This window comes from Crotalus tigris, unplaced genomic scaffold (genome assembly GCF_016545835.1).
Source record: "Crotalus tigris isolate CLP2741 ecotype Arizona unplaced genomic scaffold, ASM1654583v1 scf7180000024432.2438137, whole genome shotgun sequence".
Taxonomy (NCBI): Eukaryota; Metazoa; Chordata; class Lepidosauria; order Squamata; family Viperidae; genus Crotalus; species Crotalus tigris.
This window is the reverse complement of record NW_024100599.1, coordinates 1,288,724-1,310,456: the sequence shown is the minus strand read 5'-3', so window position 1 is coordinate 1,310,456 and position 21,733 is coordinate 1,288,724. Positions and strand designations below refer to the sequence as shown.

General features: G+C 37.7%; 1 protein-coding gene across 1 annotated transcript; it reads right to left on the bottom strand.

The window, feature by feature from the left end:
* Nucleotides 1–5,608: 5,608 nt before the first annotated feature.
* PROK2 (prokineticin 2) lies at nucleotides 5,609–21,386 on the bottom strand. Its single transcript, XM_039330812.1, has 3 exons — nucleotides 20,732–21,386; nucleotides 9,630–9,755; nucleotides 5,609–7,838 (listed from the first exon to the last, which is right to left on the bottom strand). Exons 1-3 carry the CDS (start codon nucleotides 20,804–20,806, stop codon nucleotides 7,713–7,715), a joined length of 327 nt encoding a protein of 108 aa, XP_039186746.1. The 5' UTR covers nucleotides 20,807–21,386; the 3' UTR covers nucleotides 5,609–7,712.
* Nucleotides 21,387–21,733: the final 347 nt, after the last annotated feature.

Here is a 21,733-nt window from a genome sequence, read left to right as displayed (position 1 = left end):
AAAGTTGCCAAGGTTGAGAAGGCTTTTTTTTTTTTTTTTTTTTTGCAGTTGAGGGTCCTACCATATGAGGTTTTCCACGTTTTCCAGAAGTAACTCTGAACCTTTGTAGTCTCCCATTAGTTTCTGTGATTTAGGTTGAACTAATTTATTTGTGGTTCAGCTGGGATTATACAGAATTGTAGAAAAGGACATCTTTCCATTTGCTGGGCTGAAGTTAGGCATAATTTGTGAATGGGCCTTTTTTCCATAGGCCAGATCAGCCTGTTCTCCATTTTAAGAGACATAGGTCTTTCAAATGTGGAGTTACAGTGTCTCAGCAGTTGTGCATCTCTCTGTTGAATTTGCATAACAGAATAACAATAATAAGAGTTGCAAGGGACCTTGTTGGTCTTCTAGTCCAACTCTCTGCTCAAGCAGGAGACCTACCTATACCACTTCTGACAAGTGGCTGCCCAGTCTTTTCTTGAAAGCTTCCAGTGATGAAGCACCTACAACTTCTGAAGGCAAGCTGTTCCATTGATTGATTGTTCTCGATGTCAAAATTTTTTTCCTTATTTCTAGGTTGAATCTCTCCTTGATCAGTTTCCATCCCTTGTTTTTTGTCTGGTCTTTGGGTGCCTGGAAAATAGATTGCACCCTCCTCTCTGTGACAATCCCTGAAATACTGTACTACTGCTGTAAGGCCACCTCTGATCCTTCTCTTCACTAGTCTAGCCATGCCCAGTTCCTGCAACCATTCTTCGTATGTTTTAGCCTCCAGTCCCCTATTCATCTTTTTTTGCTCTTCTCTGCACTCTTTCTAGTCTCAACATCTTTTTATAGTATGGTGACCAAAACTGGATGCAGTATTCCAAGTGTAGCCTTACTAAGGCTTTATAGAATGGTATGCAACCTAGGATTGCATTGGCTTTTTTGGATGCTGCCGCACACTGCTGACTCATATTTGATTGTCCACTAGGAGATCCTTCTCACAGTTACTGCTATTAAGCCAGGTTTCATCTAATCTGCACCTGTACTTTGGGGTTTTCTTTTCTAAGTGTAAGTCCTTCCTTTTCTCTACAATGATTTTTATTTTGTTAGTTAGGGCCCAGTGTTCAAGTCTGTCAAGATCCATCTGGATCTTGAGCCTATTGTACAGGGTGTTGACTATTCCTGCCAGCATACTATTATCTGCAAATTTGATGAGTTCCTTTTCTTTTTTTCTTTTTTTTTAAATTATTTTTATTTTTCCAAATTCTCCCCCATACATATACCGTGATATTTATCAGATGTTAACATACATTCTTTTTATATTCATATATAAGATACTTTTAATAAAATGAAATAAATACATACACATGACTTTTGGTGTTGCTCGCCCATTTCCCCTTTCACTGTATCCACATTCCTTCTTCTCTACCTTCTTTCTCCCTTTCTTCTCTTCCCTGCTTCCCTCTTCTTCCTCTCTTCTCTTTCCTTCACCACTCTGCTCCCCTTTCTCCCCACTTCTCCTCTTCTCCTCCAACCTTCCTACTTCCTTCTCCCCTCCTTTACTCTTTTCTCTCTCCTTGATGAGTTCCTTTTCTACTCTCTACTTGAAGGGGAGAGGAGAATTAGAGGCAAATGCAGACATCTGCATTTGCCTTTAATTCTCCTCTCCCCTTCAAGTAGGGGATATTTTTTTATTTCAAGCTGTCCTCCTGCTCCTGCAGTTTGCTTTAGTTCTTCTGATTCACTCTGAGATAAAGTCAGCATTGGCTTGGATAATTACCTTATATCTAATTTATAGTGCAAATGCACATCATTCTTATCATTTCTATGCAGTCTTCTCAACCCCTTTGTCATCTAACTCATCAGCTGCTGGTTTTCAATTTTGAAAATATCTGAAGAAATTCCTGTTGAGTTGATAATTTGCTTTTGTCTTGGGCTCCTTTTACTAGATGACTGATTAACTGCATTCTTCATTATTATCATTCTCTTTTTCTGCCAGAGATTGTGCGCCTCTTTGGGTTCCTGCTTTCCGGCAAAATCAGGTTGGATTAGTTAGTTTCCCTTATAGCTCTTAGATTATATGCATCTAAAAGAACCCTCTTGTATTATATATTTAGAGATGTGAAGTCCTGGTTTCCTTTGAAGCTTAATCTCTGGAGGTAAATCAAATTTCCTCTCTCCCAGTTCTCCTCCTTTGAAAAATTTATGTTTCTATTTGTTATCCTGGTGATGAGCTCAGACCATCTGCTCAGCAAAGAAGCAAACATCTCCGCAGCCAAAAAACTACATATCTCCACACAAGCAATCAAATAACCATCCTAAAAATTAGCAGTTCTCCTCCACAATGCACCAACTCCCTTGCAAATTCCTCAGTACTTGTTATATTTTGGGGGCACTTTTACGAACAATAATTTTCTTCATCTTCATCTCGTTTAGTAGATGGGGATTGCTGCTTTTTTGAAATGATCAAAATTTAGGAAATCAGAAGGTATCAATATTCTCTTTCTAAATATCCGTAACTGCCCTGGAAGTGTTTTGTCTTCTCCTTGCTTTTGCTTCTCTTGAAATATAATTACTCATGCTCTTATATATTTTTCTCTTTCCAGAATTTCATTTGTATCTGTGTTTTATCACTTTTATTTTTTTAACTTGAGTAGAAGTGGTTATTCGCCATTGCTGAAGAATGGCCTAAGTCAGCTATTAATTCTGAAAAGGATTAGTTTTTCTGATACATCTATTATCCAATGATGGATAATGAAAATAAAAATAAAATTGATCAAATGCTTAATTTGTATGTAGACCATCTTTTAGATTCTCACCAACTTAAGTTAAAACAACTAGAATTTTAAGAAATAAAACCATGCTTTAATTAGATTTCTAACATAAATTTTACCTTCTATTCTAGTACCAAGTCATAAAGTTTTCTATTGTTTTGCGTCAGCTTCTCATACATAGCAGTAGACAACAATTTAGACTAGTGCTTCTCAAACTTAGCAAACTTAAAACACGTAGGCTTCAATTCCTAGAATTCCCCAGCCAGCATAGCTGGTTGCAGAATTCTGGAAGTTCAGATTCACACATCTTAAAGTTGCCAAGTTTGAGAAACACTGATTTAGACAATGCTATCCCATAAGTAAATCTACTATCAGCAGCAGTCTCCATTTGACATGCCACAAGAGGATAGACATCATGTCTTCATGCATCAAAGATGCATTGTTATTCTTGAAAATTTAAAGAATTAAAGCCAGGAACTTTATGTGACAACATTTGGAAAACTTACTTCAAAAATACAGCTGTTGGACATTTATGAAAATTCTGTATCTCCATAGCTTTCCCATATATTCATATATCTTTGAAACAGAGAAAATAATACAACTTAGTTGTACTGGAGGTTAGTATCATCACTGTCTAACTTTTCTCAAAGATATGCATAGAAATGTCAGCTAGGAATTAGAAACTGACGTGTTTAGGTCTAGTTAACATGTCCCCTTAGGCTAACCATTTTCCAAATAAGGTATTAATCAACCAATCACATAATAGAAGTTCAAGATTTAGATGAACAATTTCCCCTCTCTTCTCTCCTCCTCTTTTTCTCCTTGTTGTTTCCCACTGATTGAGAGCCATTGATAAAACAGCATCATTTTGTCATCTGTATTTGCATTCATTCTCAACTGTCATGAAAGTCCTTGCAGCAAGGACAATTCTTTGCTCTTGACATGTTCGGCTGATGAATTCCATTCACACAATCGATGCCTGCCTGAAAAATAGTTTGCCAGTTGATAAAAGGCAGCATTGTTCTGACAAGATATGAGTTATATGAAGCACTGCACCTGACTAAACTCTCTTTCAACATTTCATGAATCCAAAACAATTTTATTGCTGTTCCACTTTATGTATTTTATTGTAGACTACTTCTTCTTGGTCTCTTCACAATATTGCAAATGACATACATTTCAGAAACAAAAGACCTTGGTGGAGTGCACTATGGCATTTGATATACCTATGTATTTTGAAAAATAAGCAAACACTGAAGAAATGACAGTTTTGAGGAAAACTGAGTTCTTCCAGCAATGGGCAGATTATTAGAAGCAATTAAAGAGGATAAAACAAACCTTAAGTGCTACAGAATTAATAGCAAGACAAGCCTGAAATGATTTGACCAAATTATTTCCAAATTCATTCTCAAGATTCTATGCAGGTTAGTTACCGTACCTGGTTTTCTCGACATTCTCTGAAACCTTTAGCTTTCTTATAAACCTAAGCAGATTTAGGCTTATGCATTTCCTTCTACCTTTCATGTTCTCCAAATCTCCAAATACAAGAACTTTAACCACCTAGATTAAACAGAGTACATTTGGGGTAGCTAACATGTATTTTTCCTTCAACAAATGCATGATTATATTTGGGTATCTTTAATTAAAACTAATTTCCAGAGATAGAGCAATAAAGGTTCTTTACAGCCTTGTTAGTAAAAATAGTCTGACCACATCTTCAAATTTACTAGCTAACCAGAACCTTGTTACAATTATTCCTATACTGTTTTTCATTAGTTCACAGAGTGAACTACATCTAGCATTAAGATTTGTCTAATATAATAATAATAATAATAATAATAATAATAATAATAATAATAATAATAATAATAATAATAATAATAATAAAGTTGGAAGGAACCTTGGAGGTCATCTAGTCCAACCCCCTGCTCAGGCAGGAAACCCTATACCATTTCAGACAAATGGCTGTTCAGTCTCTTCTTAAAAACTTCCAGTGTTGGAGCATTCACAGCTTCTGGAGGAAGGTTGTTCCACTGGTTAATTGTTCTGACAGTCAGAAAGTTTCTCCTTAGTTCTAGGTATAAGCTCCGTATTATTTTGAAAAATTAAACAAGTTTTTCCCCAACATGCTACTTTAATGCAAGCAAGATATTTTTGTGTGATACATTCAATGCTTTACCAATAATTTAAAATAAATTTCCATATTGACAATGCATGCTGGCTTTTAGTAGCCTCACTTAAAACTACAAATATCTGGCTTTAGCTACTTACCTACTATTTGCCTATATACTGTCAAATGTGTACACTGTCAATATGTGTAATTCTGTTTCACTTTTATGCTTCACATTTTCTTGAATATACTTATCAGATCTTCAGATCTCTCTAAACAAAGGAAATGAAGAAGCAAAATGATTGCCGTAAGGAAATCCTCAATACCCAACACAGTTTACACACACTCATATTCAGTGAGATTTATTTCTGAATTAACATGCTTAGGATTTTTCTGTTGTTAACTTATCTATGAAGCTTTATAATCTCTCCAGAAAAAACATATTAAATTTAATAGGCCAAATTTAAGCTAAACTTTTTTTTGTATTAAACCCTTGTGAATTTCTTATCACATAAATGTTTTCTAGAATGTTTTCTGAATATAATGTTGGAAGGTAACAACTTTTACAGAATAAAAACTATATGTAAAAATAATAATACAGACTTGAATAAAATATTTTCATTTTATTCTGATACAGAAACTTTTGCATATCGGTCTATTTACATATGAAGTCAGAGGCTTCGAAAGATTTTCAGATTTTAAAAAATGTAACAGGAAACTGGATTTCAGGTTATATTTGTGCTCCTGAAATAATTCTTTTTCTCGTTTTCATTATATGATTTTATGTTAAATAATTCTTTCAAAATTTAAGCTCTGTGGTGCAGATCATTGGCTTTAAAGAAACTAATAACTTTGTTGCAACCTAAAGGAACGTTTTGTCTAATTTTAAAGAAAAGCGTAAGAATGTCGCTTAAGAATGAAATTTGAGGAAGTTATGGGTCTTCAGTGCTACTGGCTGCTGCTGCACCTTTAGCCCCATAATCTGACCTGCCCCCATTGTGTGCCTTCCCTGACTCAGACAACACTTCTTGTGTATTCCCATTAGCCCTTCCTGACTGTGCCATTCCCCATACACCTTTCCTCACCAATGTGGCATCACTTGTGCATCCCTACACCCCATCCCCAACCTGACCCTTGCTGTGTGCCTTTCTCGATCTATGCGGTATGACTTGTGCACCCCTGCCCAACCCATACTGCTCCATGCGTGTTGTCTCTGACTTGCATGGAGCCTCTTGCCATCTTCCAAGCAATCTCAGGCAAACTTCCCAACTCATGCCACTCCCTTGCACGCTATCCCTGACTGGTGCAACACCTCTCACACACACCTGCAACCTCCTTACATTCTTCTTGCTCTCTGCAATCCCTTGCATGCCCTACTTGACTTCACAGCATCTCTTATACATCCCTATGATCCATTCACTCTTCTTGATCTGCAGTGCCTCCACCCCCTGCACAATCCACACAATATCTCTCACACAACCCTAGGCACCTTTCTTAGCGTAGGCCACCCATCTGCATGCCATCCCTGACCCATTGCATATACCCAACCTTTCCCAACCCAGTGGCACCTCTCATGCACGTCTTTGCTCCCTCCCTCACCCAACAGCAGCCACTTACCTACCTGCTGTTCTTGGACTTGCAACTTCCTGCTGGCTTCTCCATTGACTTTCTCCCTGCTAGTTTCCCACAGGTAAAGTAAATGGAGAAGCCGGAAGGAATTTGAGGGAGAGAGGGAAGGAAGAAAGATAATGACAGAATGAAAGTAGAATGGGAAGGAGGCAGGGAAGGAAGAAGGGAGTGAGAGAGAATGAAAGGAAGGGTAGAAGGAAGAGTGGAAGGGAGGGAAGAAAAGGTAGGAGGAAGAGAAGGAAGGAAGATAACAGAATGACAGAGGGAGAAGAGAAAAGGGAGAAGGGAAGGAAGATTTTTAATGCTCCTGACAGCTTCCCACAAGGAAATTCAATGGGGAAGCTAGCAGGAAGTTGAAAGTTGCTCCTGATCCCACGGTCATTCTGTCTTGGTTTAGGTAAGGAAGTATCTCTGAAATAATGATCCAATGGGACACAGGTTGTCCAGTACACATTGACATTCCCAAATAGAAGATGGGCATTCCAACTGTACCTCCGAAGTGCAGCAACAGAAACACATATTACACACAATCTGACATACACCCCTACCAACATCAAATCCATTCTAGTTCTGGAGCTAATATAAATTAATTCATTCTCACACAGATAATGTGATGTTATTTTTCTCTTAAAGACCAGAGATTCTAATAGAAAAATGCTCGTTTTCTTTCCAAACTTGCTAGTACAAATCCACCAGGAGTTGGATGAGGTGATTTCTTTGCTTTTTAATTTTTTTCCGTGATCAGTAAGAGTGATATGTTCATTCAGTTTGGCAGGCTAAGGAAAACCTTCCAAACTGATTTGGTGATACTGGTTACTAAATGCTCTGGATTTGAGCATTTTAGTAGAAAGAATTTGACAATAGTATGCCTTTTTTTCTAGATGTGCTCTACTTGTAGCCCAATTTGTCTACCTTTATGACATTGCCAATAATATTTCTGTATGCAGCAAAATATACTGGGTCTCCCTTGGTCTGTCAAGCATGGACGATGGGCTGTATTCCAGCTAGCACCTCTTAACAGGCCTACCTCAGCTCATCCTTATTTGGGTGATAAAAATATAAAGAAACTGTACTTGTCTAAGGGAAACACTAATCTTAAATATGGTATCTTAATAATAAGGCTAGAAAATATAGTCTAAATTTCCTGTCAAACAATGTCATCACAGTAACAAATAGAGGTCTTCATTCATGAAATATGAAATGACACAGAATTCTTCACCATCCTTCTGCTAAAAATAGATGTCATCATTTTTGAACTCTGGTAAACATTTGTATTTGCTTGGAGAAATCCGGACACAAGCCAAGTTAGGTTCACAGGGACAGCTGTGATACGTTCTTCTTCCCCAAAATGGAATCTGGAAAGAAATATTTAGAGTTAAATCATAGGGTGACTCCCTGAAAAACTAAGCAATGTTTTGATTCAGTGCCTATTAATATACTTTCCGCACTTCAAACTGCTTCACAGATATGCCATTCCAGTTATTCTATCTTCTTTGTAGCATATTATTTTCCCATGGTAATATTAACTATTTCTATGGCATGATATTGACTACTGAATGTGTCATAACAAAAGTGACCATGTTACATTATGGAAGTATCAGCTTTGAAGAATCAATTCATATATTTACTAACTCCAGTGTGGCAATTTGTTTAGATCAGTGGTTCTCAACCTGTGGGTTGGGACCCCATTTGGGGTCGAACGACCATTTCACGGGGGTCGCCAAACAACGCAATCCGCCATTTTTTTCCCTTTTCCTTAGCTGTGCTACTCCCTTTTATTCTATTGGCTTTTGAAAGCCAATAGAATAGACTCTCTTGAATAGAGTCTAATTCTATTGGCTTTCAAAAGCCAATAGGAATTGTCCAGGCTGTCTCTGCCCTGCTGAGCCCGCCAAAAATCCCATTCTGCAAACGATGCTGCACTAGTTGAGTAGTCCTCAACTTACGACCGGTTGAGTAGTCCTTGACTTATGACCGGTTGGGTGTCGCGGCATTAAAAAGGTTGAGAACCACTGGTTTAGATGAAGCATTTCGATAGCTTCAACCAACTGCATATTATAGGTTGGTTACTCAGTTGTGAGTGTCTTTGATGCCTAGCAAGAAACTTCTGTTAATTACAATTATTGTACTATTTTCTCTGTCTCCTTAAAGACACATTGGATGTACTAGAAAATAAATGATAGTAAATATGCATGATTAATAAAGAGGAGTGAAGCAATAACTACAAACAAGAAATTGTTCTGTCTGCATAATTGGCAATAAATAGGATAGTGTAAACATGTTTAAATCTATCAGTTAATAGATATATTCATGATATATTGGTGCCTTTTCCAATCTTCTGCTATAAGAACATAAATTCTGGGGGGTGCAATTGTAATACATTCAGAAATTCCAGAAGTTTGATATCAAATTAAAATTTCAAAAGCTTAAATTAACAGGAGGTTTGATCCACTGAAATTTATGCTATACCTTTGTGATTTTTGTTCCCACTTATTTGAATGGGGATTGTGCAACTAACAGTCTGGATTCAACTTTAACTTAGTAGTTAAAGGAAGTTTTTGAAATTAAAATAAAAATGTTTAACATCTTTTCATATCACATTCTATGTAAATTCTTTGGATAATACTGTATAGGTAACACAAGAGGAACTTTAGTCATAGTGACCATCATAATTTGGTTCAGAAAGATGGCAATTAGGAGCTCAGTAGAAATGAAAGTACTCAATTTAAAAGAAGTTTCCCAATGTAACGAATAGACAACCTGATTCCTTCCAGATGTTTGAGATCACATCTTTCATGTTGTCTTGGTGGAGTTCAAATTCAAATCCATGTTGCTTGCCCCACATCCAAGAAATCCTAATAGTTTGTCTTTCTCCTTTAACATTTTTTTTTAAATGGTTAAAGGACAAAAGATCAAGTAAAAGTAGATAATAACATGCTGATCAAGTTCTACAATGCAAAAGACTACTTTGCCTTAGATCTTTTATAAGATATTGTACAATATGAATAATGATAGATAGAAAACTTTCTTAACTTTTGCAAGGAGAATATTATTTTATGAAGTTTGGTTTATAGCTAATATTTATATTAATATTTTGTTCTATGTTTAACATTACACAAGACCAGAATATTATATAACACACTAACTTTATGACTTAATGGATGACAATCTTCTCCAAAGATGCCCATTGGTGTACAAATTCGAAGACTTTGGATCCAAAGACTAACAGCACAGCACATGCCTCCACCACATTGCAGATCTCTGTCACAAGCCTTAAATGCAATACACAGATATATAGCATTAGATACAGAAAAGAAATAGTAAAATGATCTTGTTCTAATTATTTAATTGTGGAACCTTTTGGGAAAAGTGTACAGTAGAAATGCCACCTTTGGTTAAGTTTCCACCAACTTTTCTTCTAATTTCTTTATAACTGTAGCCTTGTTCACTTAATAATACTATTTTACATCGCTTTCTGGACAACCAGTCAACTCTTTGCACCATTACTTTAATTTTATTACATTTTACAAGCTCACTAAACAAAAGAACACAAAAAAACCCAACCAACTTGATAGCGATCACATAACACACTGACAAATTGTCCTCCTCTCAGCTTCAGTACATGATATCAATAACTGAATCCTACTGTGATCTGATTGGCTCATTGCCAAAACAAGATGACACCTGATTGGCTCTCTCAACACTCATGCTCATTGGCTACAATCAGATGAAGGAAAGCTACCTGATATCAACCTAAGCAGGTTGTGCTTCCTTTTTCTGGTTATTTGGCTATAATGTTTCATAGAATACAGTACAGATAATTGAACAAACTTTGTTGTATTACATTCTTGATTAAATTATCTTTCCATTGATATATAATTTTATGGTACTACTCCCCCCCCCAAAAAGTAGTGTTATTAGCCATCAAACCTCAAAAATACACTTTTCCCAAAAGGTTTCCACAATTTTGGCCACTACTGTATTTATTAGAGAGATGTTTAAAAAAACAGATAAAATCAGAGACATTAATCTGAGCAATAATTTGAGTTAACTCACATCACCACTGCAATGTTTAGGGAAGGTGGTCATTGCTCTCCAAATATCTTCTAGAGGAACCCTACATCTAATGCTGTAAAAGCTGCTGCTTCTCTTAACAGGGTGACTCACAGTCTCCCTTTGTACCTGCTTGTTATTGGAAGAATGTATCAAGATGATACAAGCTCTGCCTCACCTATTGATGATGGACCTAGAAATTCACTTCCCATGACTCCCCACTTTGAAATAAAAAGTCTGTTTTGCATCGTCCAGGCATATGTTTCAAATAAATATATAGATCTTACTTCCTAATATCAAAATTAGGAAGTAAGATCCACTCTAAGTGGAAAACATATAGGTTTCCCCTAAAAGAGGTAGCCCCCAGCTACCTTATGTCAGCTCCATAAGGCAGACTGGACTAAGAAACAGACACTCTATAAGTCTAAAACTAATTTTTACTAGAAAACCTATAACAGAATTATGCAAGTCTAAATATACTTCCTCTTCTCCCTCTTTTATCTTCATGTGATGGGGGAATTGTCTGAAGCATTTTTGTCCTGTCATTACAAAAGGGTTGACTAGAGGAATTGCCCATCTTTCCATGTCTCCTCGAAGAACTTCAGAGTGCATTTTGCACTAATTTAACCAGACTGCCAAAACAGTGTCTGTGTCCTTTTCATATAGCCTACCAGAGAAGGTAGATATATATTTTATTCAGAGAAATTAGCAATGTAGGTAGTCTTTGAATTATGATCATTCATTGAGCAACTGTTCCAAGTTATGGTGGCACTGAACAAATGATACTTGCAGCCATTGCAGCACCTCCGTGGGCACAAGATTAAAATTTAGCCAGTTTCCTCTAGGAATATATTCTTGATGGTTTTAAGCCAGAAAAGTAAAGCTGAAATTTCTTAACTATTGAACTTACAAGGCATGCCTAGCTTGGCCCTTTGCAAAGAAAAAGAAGAAAAAACTGCCAAAGGCAGGCAAACATTTTGATTTTGGAATCAAGGATTCTTTTCTTTCTTTCTTTCTTTCTTTCTTTCTTTCTTTCTTTCTTTCTTTTTTTCTCTCTCTCTCTCTCTCTCTTTCTCTCTCTTTCTTCTTCTTCTTCTTCTTCTTCTTCTTCTTCTTCTTCTTCTTCTTCTTCTTCTTCTTCTTCTTCTTCTTCTTCTTCTTCTTCTTCTTCTTCTTCTTCTTCTTCTTCTTCTCTCTCTCTCTCTCGATCGCTCTCTCTCCCCCTCCCTCCCTCCCTTCTCAGTGACTCTGTTAGATGCTGTTTCAGATAAATCATAGGTTCCTGGGTATAGAATTATATTTAAAAAATAAAGAATTTCTGTCTCATTTTTAAACATCAGCTGAATGAAACACGTATGTTCTTTAATGGATACAAAAACTAAACAGTTTTAATAAAGTTGGAAATATAAGCATAAAAGGCAATGAAACGCAAATTGAAAATGGAGTACCAGCACAAGTAATTTTAGAGATATGAATAAAAATATTAACATTTTGAGAGACAGTATGTTTTTTTTAATTTATTTAATAAAATGTTTCCAGAGAAATCTAGCAACACATTATGATGGCAAGTATGCAATGATTTGAATTACAGAGGATCACAGTGTTATATTATTATGCTTATTTTGGCTTCTCTTTTATTTTAGATTTTAAGTTTGCCAAATATTATAAGGTTTTTCCACAATGGCATAATAAATAAGTGGAATGACTTTATGAGCTGATAATGGTGCTGAGGGACACATTAATGCACATTAAAACAAATGTTCTGTTTAGAGGGTTTCATTATGAATATAATTATACTATATTCTACTGCACAAGTATGTAATTTCAGCAACAAAACTGATAGTATCACATGTATTTATTAAATAGTTATTGTCTGAGGGAAAAAAAGTCCAGATTTTCCACATAATAATATTATAATTCAGGAATAAAATGTTGTGTTATATTGAAAATTAAGAAGGTAGGTTTCCAGTGTGAGTCATGACTGACTGAAGAACTCTTTGTGAACAAATGGAGACAACTGCTGTAAAGAATGAAAGATTGGCAAGTAGACTTCCCCTTGAATCTCTCTGGAGAAAGAAAGATTGGGAAATTACCCATGAGTGCTCTGAACAGTAGCTCTTCATAAGGAGACTGTAAAATAGCAATCTCTCACAGTTCTGAGCGCCAGAGGCTGAGGGAGATTAGGTCTCAGCAGTGGCAGAGCCTTTCATAAGGACACTAAGCCAGCCAAATTTACTTTCTAATCACATTCAGAAAAGTTCAATTTAATTACTTTATAGATATTAGAGACCTTAAAAACAGTGAGCTTAATATGACTCCTGGTGAGTATTACCTTCTTATTTGGATCTAATAAATTTTAAAAAGAAATTAAAAATTTAAAATAATATACAATTGACAAAAGCAAAAAAGGGGGGATTTTCATTAAGAAAGTTTTAAAGAGATTGGGGGATCAGAGAGATTAGGAATATTGGTTATTTTTGTGATAATATTTAAAAAAACAAGTATATAATTTAGTAATATACTTGTGGGAAATGACTGAAACTGAGCTAAACCCATATTAGAAATTGAAGTTTGATGAAGGTTGCAAATGGACACTGTAAAAAACTAAGGAATGAGGCCCAAAAGAGTTAAAATGGATAAGCCAGCGCTAACTTTTTTTCAAAGTTTTTGAAACATGGACTGAAATATTAATAACTAATATAGATTTCAATGGATAGACTTTTAGAACATGATGAGAAAAACTTTAAAAATGTTTACCTATATAGATATTATAGAGTTTGAAAGCATGGAAGAAATTGCGATTACCAAAATGCAAATACAAAAGACAAATGAAGAAAAGGATTTGGACGTGGAACAGCTGTGACAGGAAATCTTAGACAATGCTTCCTTATGGGCTTTACAAAGTAGGTTAGTGAAAGGTTTGAAGACTCCCTTTAAATGCAAAAAATGTGATGAAAAATCAAATCCTGCCAATATCATTGGAATGATTTTAAAGATTAAGGTTGTGCAGAGCAAAAAAGAAATACAAATTTGGGCTACTTGAACAGCGATAAACTATTTGTTGATATTTCTGGACCTTTTGCTGAACTGGGATCGAAAAGATGATTTCTGGACTTTATATAGATAAAAATTACATAAAAGATAAAAAGGGAGAACAGAAGAGGTCTCATTTGCAACTTTAAAAGAGGGTGAAAGTTAGTATATTAGTTTTTGCTTGGTGTGTCATCAATGTTCAAAGCCACTTTATTATTGTCTTTGATGTCTTTTTCTTGTCTTTTAACTTTCTTTTTCATATTTCTGCATTTTATGAACTTTTATTTTTTTTAACCAGATTAAGACAAAAATTAGACCCATTCATATATCAATGTGAAAAAAACTCTAATTTAGCCTCCAAAAAAGGATTCCTTGTCAAGTCATTACCTTATCAACATTTTTATTCAATTATCATGTATTCATATTTCAGATGTCTTAAATTTATAGATGCTTCAATTCACTGGTGTTTGTAAGTTTATGATGAACCAGAAAATGAAATTCCTCTAGGATATTTTGCAAGTACATGAAGTACCACACTATTTTTGATTGAAAGATTGAAAGAAAAATCAATGGTTTATTGTGGGCCAGGTAGCCTGTACAGTTTGATTTGTCTCATGTAACCTGTCGAAAGGATACAATCTAATTCAAATCACTGCTGGCCAGAAGCCATCTGTCTTTAATGAGTCAATATGAGCAAAATACAAATGAGGCAACTTTTGTTTTGTGTTTTTTTTTAAATGGTATTAAATGTTCAAAATATGCTAGAATGTTAGAAGGGGACAAGACAGACAAATTTCCATAGAAATGGTGTAGGAAAATTCAAGCTATTATTTCTTTATCTTCTTAGCAGGGAATGTGGATCCAGTAGCCTCTTTGGTGGGGAACATCTTGGCCAAATATCTAGTGGCTATGTCAGATTATATATAGAAAAACTGCTCTCAAAGAATGCTAACACTTCTTGTATATAGTAAGTGATTGTTGAAGAGAACAGTAGAAATGTAAGAGACAAACTCATGTTTTCAATAAATAAATTACTTTTCAACTATCTCAAGAACCTAGACTTGTCACAGAATTCAGTAGTGCTCCTTCCTTTCAGGGTGGCATTTTATGTAGATGATCAAAGCCCTCCTCCCAACTTCTTTGTGGCATGACTGCTGTTATAGCAGTAGCATCCCGAGGCTCTGCAGATCAGAAATGAAGCCTAGAGATACTCATTCAGAACTGAAATAATTTCAGTGTTCTCCCTTTTCTCTTAGATAAATGAAAATGTGCTCTGTATAATGCAGCTTTGCAGCAAATATCAATGTTCAGCAAAATCTAATGAATTTGGTGTCACAGAATGATGTTTAATAAGTTTCCTTCATGATGTATTGGTCAAGATGCTAGACTAGGACTGGGCAGTCCACCCTCAGCCATGGAAATTCATTGCAGGACTAGGTACAGGCCTTTTCTCACAATCCAACATACACATAGGAATATTGTGTGGTTAAAATGAAGGTAAATATGGGAGCTTATAGCAACAACTAGTGATACTATTATTGTTTTAAAATATATCACTCAACAGTACAATATCCAAAGGGATTTTTTCCCAAGGTTTAAACTTGTACAGAACCTTATCTCCATTTTAAATTTATTTACTGTGGGCAAATAAGTCTCAAATCTTAAACAAGTAACTCTAATAAACAAAACATAAAAATTTAAATCATAATTTAATCCCTCAATAAGAAGCAGGGCAAAATACAATTAAAAATAATCATCATATTGTAATTGAGGATCTCAAAAACAACTCATAGTTGGGCTTCACTAAGGTTTCCCCCCAAAGAACCAGGTCTTAATGGGTATCTGAAAGGCCAAGAGGGTGAAGTCTTCTGAATCTCAGGAACTATGCCAGAGAATAGTCCTCAGTACGTGAGGAGAGAAGCTTTCTTTTCATCTGAGGCTCAGATCAAACTACTTTGATGGAATTAGACACAACAAAAAATGTATAACTGCAAGGAATAAAAATCCAATAAGCAATTAAAAAAATGGTTTCTAACAGTTCACTCAGATTAATGGTAGAGAGAGAGAAGCATTAAAACTCTATGTGCTGAATTCCCTATCCAAACAATCTACTATTAAATGTTTATAATACTCAGAATGCTACAAGCAGTGCATTTAATGAAACAGTAATTAGTAATTATTGTTCACACATATAGACATACGTACACACAGTTTCTTTCTGAGATTGGCAGCAGGAAAAAGTTAAAAAAGACAGGTTTCAGTCACTGAAATAACACTTTTAAAACTTCTATCCTGCCAGAAAATGTCAGAAACAACTCCTTCATTCTGTTTAGGTTATAGAGTAATTGGATAAACATTAAGAATTTAACACCCCCAGATATTAGCTTATGTACTATGTTTGCTTCATTAAGTTCACAGCAGATTTTATGGCAGAATAATGTAGATTTCAGAGCCGGTTGTTGCAGTGGTTAAAGTGCTGGGATAGAAACTGGGAGACTGTGAGTTCTAGTCCCACCTTAGATACAAAAGCAGCTGGGTAATCTTGCCTCCCTAGGAGGCAGTGACAAACCATTTCTGATATCTTACAGAAGAAAACTGCACAGGCCTGTCCAATCTGTACTGACTCAAAGGTGCACATACACACATAAGCACAAAAACATATTTCACATGGTTAGCTTAGAAGACTTAGAATAACAGAGTTGGAAGGAGCTTTGTAGGTCATCTAGTCCAACTTCCTGCTCAAGCAGAAGACCCTATACCAGCGGTTCTCAACCTTTTTAATGCCGCGACCCCCCAACCGGTCGCAAGTCGAGGACTACTCAACCGGTCGTAAGTCGAGGACTACTTAACTGGTGCAGCACCGTTTGCAGAATGGGACTTTTGGTGGGCTCAGCAGGGCAGAGACAGCCTGGACAATTCCTACTGGCTTTTGAAAGCCAATAAAATTAGACTCTATTCAAGAGAGTCTATTCTATTGGCTTTCAAAAGCCAATAGAATAAAAGGGAGTAGCACAGCTAAGGAAAAGGGGAAAAAAATGGCGGACTGTGTTGTTTGGCGACCCCCGTGAAATGGTCGTTCGACCCCAAATGGGTTCCCGACCCACAGGTTGAGAACCACTGCCCTATACCATTTCTGACAAGTGGCTGTCCAGTTTCTTCTTGAAAGCCTCCAGTGATGAAGCACCCACAACATTTGAAGGCAAGCTGTTCCATTGGTTGATTGTTCTCACTGTCAGAAAATTTCTCCTTATTTCTAGGTTAAATCTCTCCTTGATCGGTTTCCATCCATTGTTCCTTGTCTGGCCTTTGGGTGCTTTGGAAAATAGGTTGTCCCCCTCTTCTCTGTGACAGCTCCTTAAATATTGGAACACTGCTATCATGGTCCTTCTCTTCACTAGACTAGCCATGCCCAGTTCTTGCATCGTTCATCATATGTTTTAGCCTCCAGGCCCCTAATTTGTGCTCTTCTTTTTCTGTATGAAAATAAACTTCAGAAACAAAAAAAATATTTGTACAAACAGAAATACTGCTAGACAGTTATAGATATTTCTACTGCTCTTTCATTAATAAGGCAAGGATATTTACTTTCCTATAGTTTTAGATACCGTAAATGCTGGCGTACAAGGCGACCCGGCGTATAAGACGACCCCCGTCTTTATAGCCGGGCCGCATTCCTAGAACGTCGTCTTATACGCCGGAAACTACCAGTATTTCCGGCGTATAAGACGACTTGGCGTATAAGACGACCCCCGTCTTTGGCACCGATTTCAGCGCTCGCGGAAGTCGCCTTATATGTCGGCATTTACGGTACATTCTGATCCCAAGTCCAAAATTCCCTGTTTTATCATTGGATCACTTTCATACAGAAAAACATGATCTGGACTCAGCAAATGTGTTTGAAATGGAATTACTGATTTTTTTCAAATAGCTTTTGCTTCGTGGTTATACTATCTGTAGCCATCATCTTTCCTCCCACCTGTTTAATACTTCTAACCATAACTAGATCTCAGTTCCTCGAATAAGGATCAGAAAAGACACAACACCACTTCACTATAATAGGGAATAAGATAGTGTGGCCTAGTAGTTAAGGCACCAGGCTAGAAAGCAGGAGACTGTATGTTCAAGTCCTGCCTTATGAAAGCCAGCTGGGTGACTTTGGGACAGTCACTCTCTCTTAGCCCAACCCAGCTCACAGGGCTATTGTAAGGAAAATAAGAGGAAGATGTTTGATATGTTTGTCATCTTATTTGTAAAAAGAATGCAGGTGGGATATAAATACATTAAAATGGGAGGAATCTAGAGGTAGTCCTCCAACTTACACTGGGACTGAAATTTCATGTGTAAGTCTTCATATGATTTTGCCAATTTTTATAGCAGTCCTAAAATGAATGTGATAGTTCAGTAAATCACATGGTTGTAAGTATAGTACAAATCAACCCTCACCAAGGAATCTTTTGCCATTGTTTGCCAGAAACTGGCAAAAATTCACAAGATGTGAACATATGCCTGTGGGACACTGATCATAAATGTGAGCCAGTTGCCAACGACATGAATTGCAATCACTTGAACATGAGTGTACTGTGATGTGACATTTTCGATGGTCAGAAGTGCTTTACAAGTGCCCTCATAACTTTGTACCCTTGTTAAACAATCCTAAGTCAAGATTGTCTATATACAGAATAGGGTATATGGATGTATTAATTTCATTAATTCTGCATAGTAGGCTAGTGATCTATCCCAACAGAAGTACTGGTATATGTAAAATTTTCCTGTTGTTAGTATCTGTTTGGTTTAACAAGCAAATTGCACAGGAGGCAGGAGACTGAAAAACTCTGTGCCCAGTGAACATCTAAGCTATTTAAAAAAAATTTAAAAAACACAATGAACATAATTCTTCCCTAAAGCAGTTATGGGGCTTAGAAAACTATGTAATATTTATAATGTTAGGAATAATAGAATCTTTAGCCAAGGAGAAAGCTGGGAATTTTTTAGAAGGCTAACAGACTGTAGCCTAGTTTTTCATATCGCAGTGAAACATGACATGTTCGTAAAACCTGTCTGATATCCAGACTCTATACACTGATGAATGAATGGCAGTGAAAAAGTCTTTCAAACTGTGCCCAGACTTTTGCTTTCCTTTTACAGTTTTTCACAGAATGATACATTGGCAAGGGAATCTGGAACTGCCAACTCTTTTAACAAAACCTTTGGAAAGTTCACAACATTTTGGAAAGTTCACAAAATTGAATTTAGGTGCATGGAGGGGGGTGGAATCTGGAAAACAGAAGAAGTAAAACCAAGCATTATTATCTCAGAAAGGAATTTTGCACTACAGTATGGCAAGAAAGCAAATTCACTTTGTTACCATTCCAGTGTTTATTTGGAAATAAACCAAGTTCCCTTGAACATTTGCATTAGCTAAGACCATACTCTCAGCTGAATCTAAGCACATAAACATACATTGGCAACATTGTTTTTCTGCCACATTCCCACAATGTTGCCTTCATCGCATTCCATGAGTGAGGCAGCCTTAAATATGTACTCCTTTCCTGTGACTGGTGTTAAGGCGGTCCAGAGTTACTCCATGAGTGAGATAGGTGGTTTCTTAAATCTGATATATAAATTTCCTACTTATTGCAACCCTGCCCAAGGACATTCCAAAGGCATATATAATATCTTAGGCTTTATCACCCATTACCTTGGATGGTTTTTGATAGCTATGGGGATTTGAAACTGCGGCAACAAATCCAGTTTAGTATAAGGATCAGGACTGCAGCAGCACTTTTCATGATTTCTGCTGAGTCAAGGGTGGCTAGAAAGCACCTCAACTCAATAGTTGAGAAAAACCCTAAATTTTTACAGTACATCCTAAAGCTAATTTATTTAATTAGAACAATTAATCAGTGGAACAACTTGCTTCCAAAGTTGTGGGTGCTCCAACACTGGAAGTTTTTAAGAAGAGATTGGACAACTATTTGAAATGTTATAACATTTGAGCAGGGGGTGAACTAGAAGACCTCCAAGGTCCCTTCCGACTCTTGTTATTCTGTTATTTTTAAGAGTCTATATTAGACATATATAGTGAATTAAGTGAGACGGGAGTAATGAGGGGGGAAAACAACGAGCTTCAAACGTTTTCCCATGAGGGAAAAGTCCTTGAAAAAATAAACGACTTTCAATCTTTTCAGTACAATCACCGGTGGCAGCAAATGCAGATCTCCTCGCCTTTAGCAACGCGGAAACCGCCGCGGGGAGAGAGAACCGCGCTTGAAGTTTCCGCAGCAACTAAGACGGCTGCTATAACCACGTGTCCCCCCCCCCCCAAACGACACTTCATCAGAGCCCTCCCCCCCACATGCACCTGTTGACAAAGCCTCAGGGACGAACCGCGTTTAGCCCCGGGGCAGTCTGATATTCAACGAGAGATTCATTTCAGGCTCAAGGACAGGCCCTCGCCTCTCCTGCCCCCCCCCCTTGAAAAATAGGCAAGGCCGTTGAACTAATCTCTCCGCCTCTGCAACCAGCCTTGACAATTCGTATCTACCCATTACACACACACACACACACACACTCCCGCCCTCACCCACAAAGCGCAACACCAGCCCAAGACCTGCCAGAGCTCCGGTCCTTCCCTTCTCTCCCGCCTCCTTCCCCCCCCCTCGCCCCCAGCCAAACCCTTCCAGCGACTTTCAGGCAAATTACAGTCCTGAATCTATTGCGCTAGGTTCGCCCCACGCACAGTAGGTAGGAGACGCGGCGGCATTTCACTTTCTCAGAGCACATCGCACTTTCTCTTCTCCCCTCCCCTCGGTCAACTCACTCATCTTCTCACCCGCTCACAAACCCTTTGGACCCTCGGCAAAGAAAGCGCTCCCGCGGCTCCATCGTTTTTTCTTTTTCTTTTTTCCTTTTTTTCCTTATTTATAACAGAGGAGCCCATCATAGGCATCCGTTTCTTCCTACTTGCTCTGCCCACCTTCTGGCTCAGCGCAATCCCGAACTACGGGGCAATCTCGATTTTCCCGCCAAAATGGACTGCCACCTCAGACGGGACGAACCCAGCCCTCTGTTTTCCCGCCGGCTAAAGTCGTCGGAAGAAGCGTCTGCCCGGCCCGTTCTTGCCCAGCATTGCCTGCGAGATGGGCTGGCGCCCGGCTCTCACCCCAGTGATGACCGCCGAGTCCCCCGAGCAGAAGAAGAGCAGAAAGAGGAAAGGAAGGCAGGGAAGGCTTTTCATGGCGTCCTCCTGTATTTTGTAGGTCTGTCCCGAGGCTGAGTCCGGCAGCTCTCCGTGCGCGGAGTACTCAGCTGGGGGCTCCCTCCGGACGGCAGCAACGTGAAGAAGAGCAGAGCTGAAGCTGCGGTCGCTGGAGCCGTTTTAAAGCCCCGGGCTGCTATTCAGAAGCAAGATGAGTCACTTCTCGAGCTACCCCGGCAACGCTGCCGTGCCGTCGGGGAGAGGGACCGGAATCCATACCCGCGAATCCATACGAAAGCCCGAGCTGAAATACGAAAGCGCACCTCGTCGTTATAGAGGAGGTATTCTTGGCGGGATGCAAAAAAGAGCATCGCAATTTCTAAAAACTAAGCAGAGGCCTAAGGCGAGCCTGGAAAGGGTTCACAGGGATGTAGGTTGCCTTAGGGAAAGCTTTTAGTAGTAGCTATAATCTTAGCCAAAGGAACAACAGTCACAGTGACATGTTAAAGCACTCAGAAATATACATGCAGATCTCATTAGGTAGCCATCATCTGTCTGAGAGAGTTATTTTCATGGGGGATTAAGGCATGCAAATGAAAAAGAGACAGAATCTGGTGGTATAAGATTGATTTGAGTATGAAGAGCACCAGCTAAAATCTCTCATCCTGTTAAGCATCTCTTACTAGTGTGGGACAAGTTCCTTGCAACTGTTTTCAGAATCTGCTCCGTCCCTCATGCTCATATCTGTTCTGGGTGTTTCACAAGTTAAAATAATGTGAAATAAATAAATGGACAGATAAGGCCAGACACACAAGGCAAGACCATTAAACTAACAGTATTGAAACTGAACTATTTTATTTTGGGGGTTTGGAAAGAATTGAAGCAGCAGATTTTCCACTTGAAAATCTCATTATTTTGAACAAGCATAGGTAGAAAAATCTATGTCAGTGTTTCTTGAAGTATGGT

Excerpts from the sequence above, each read along its gene's own strand:
- PROK2 (XM_039330812.1), bottom strand. The coding sequence starts at position 20,806 with ATGAAAAGCCTTCCCTGCCTTCCTTTCCTCTTTCTGCTCTTCTTCTGC. Across the intron at positions 9,756-20,731 it reads ACTCGGCGGTCATCACTGGG|GCTTGTGACAGAGATCTGCA; the intron begins GTGAGAGCCGGG and ends ATTGCATTTAAG. Across the intron at positions 7,839-9,629 it reads GTCATCCATTAAGTCATAAA|ATTCCATTTTGGGGAAGAAG; the intron begins GTTAGTGTGTTA and ends ATTTCTTTCCAG.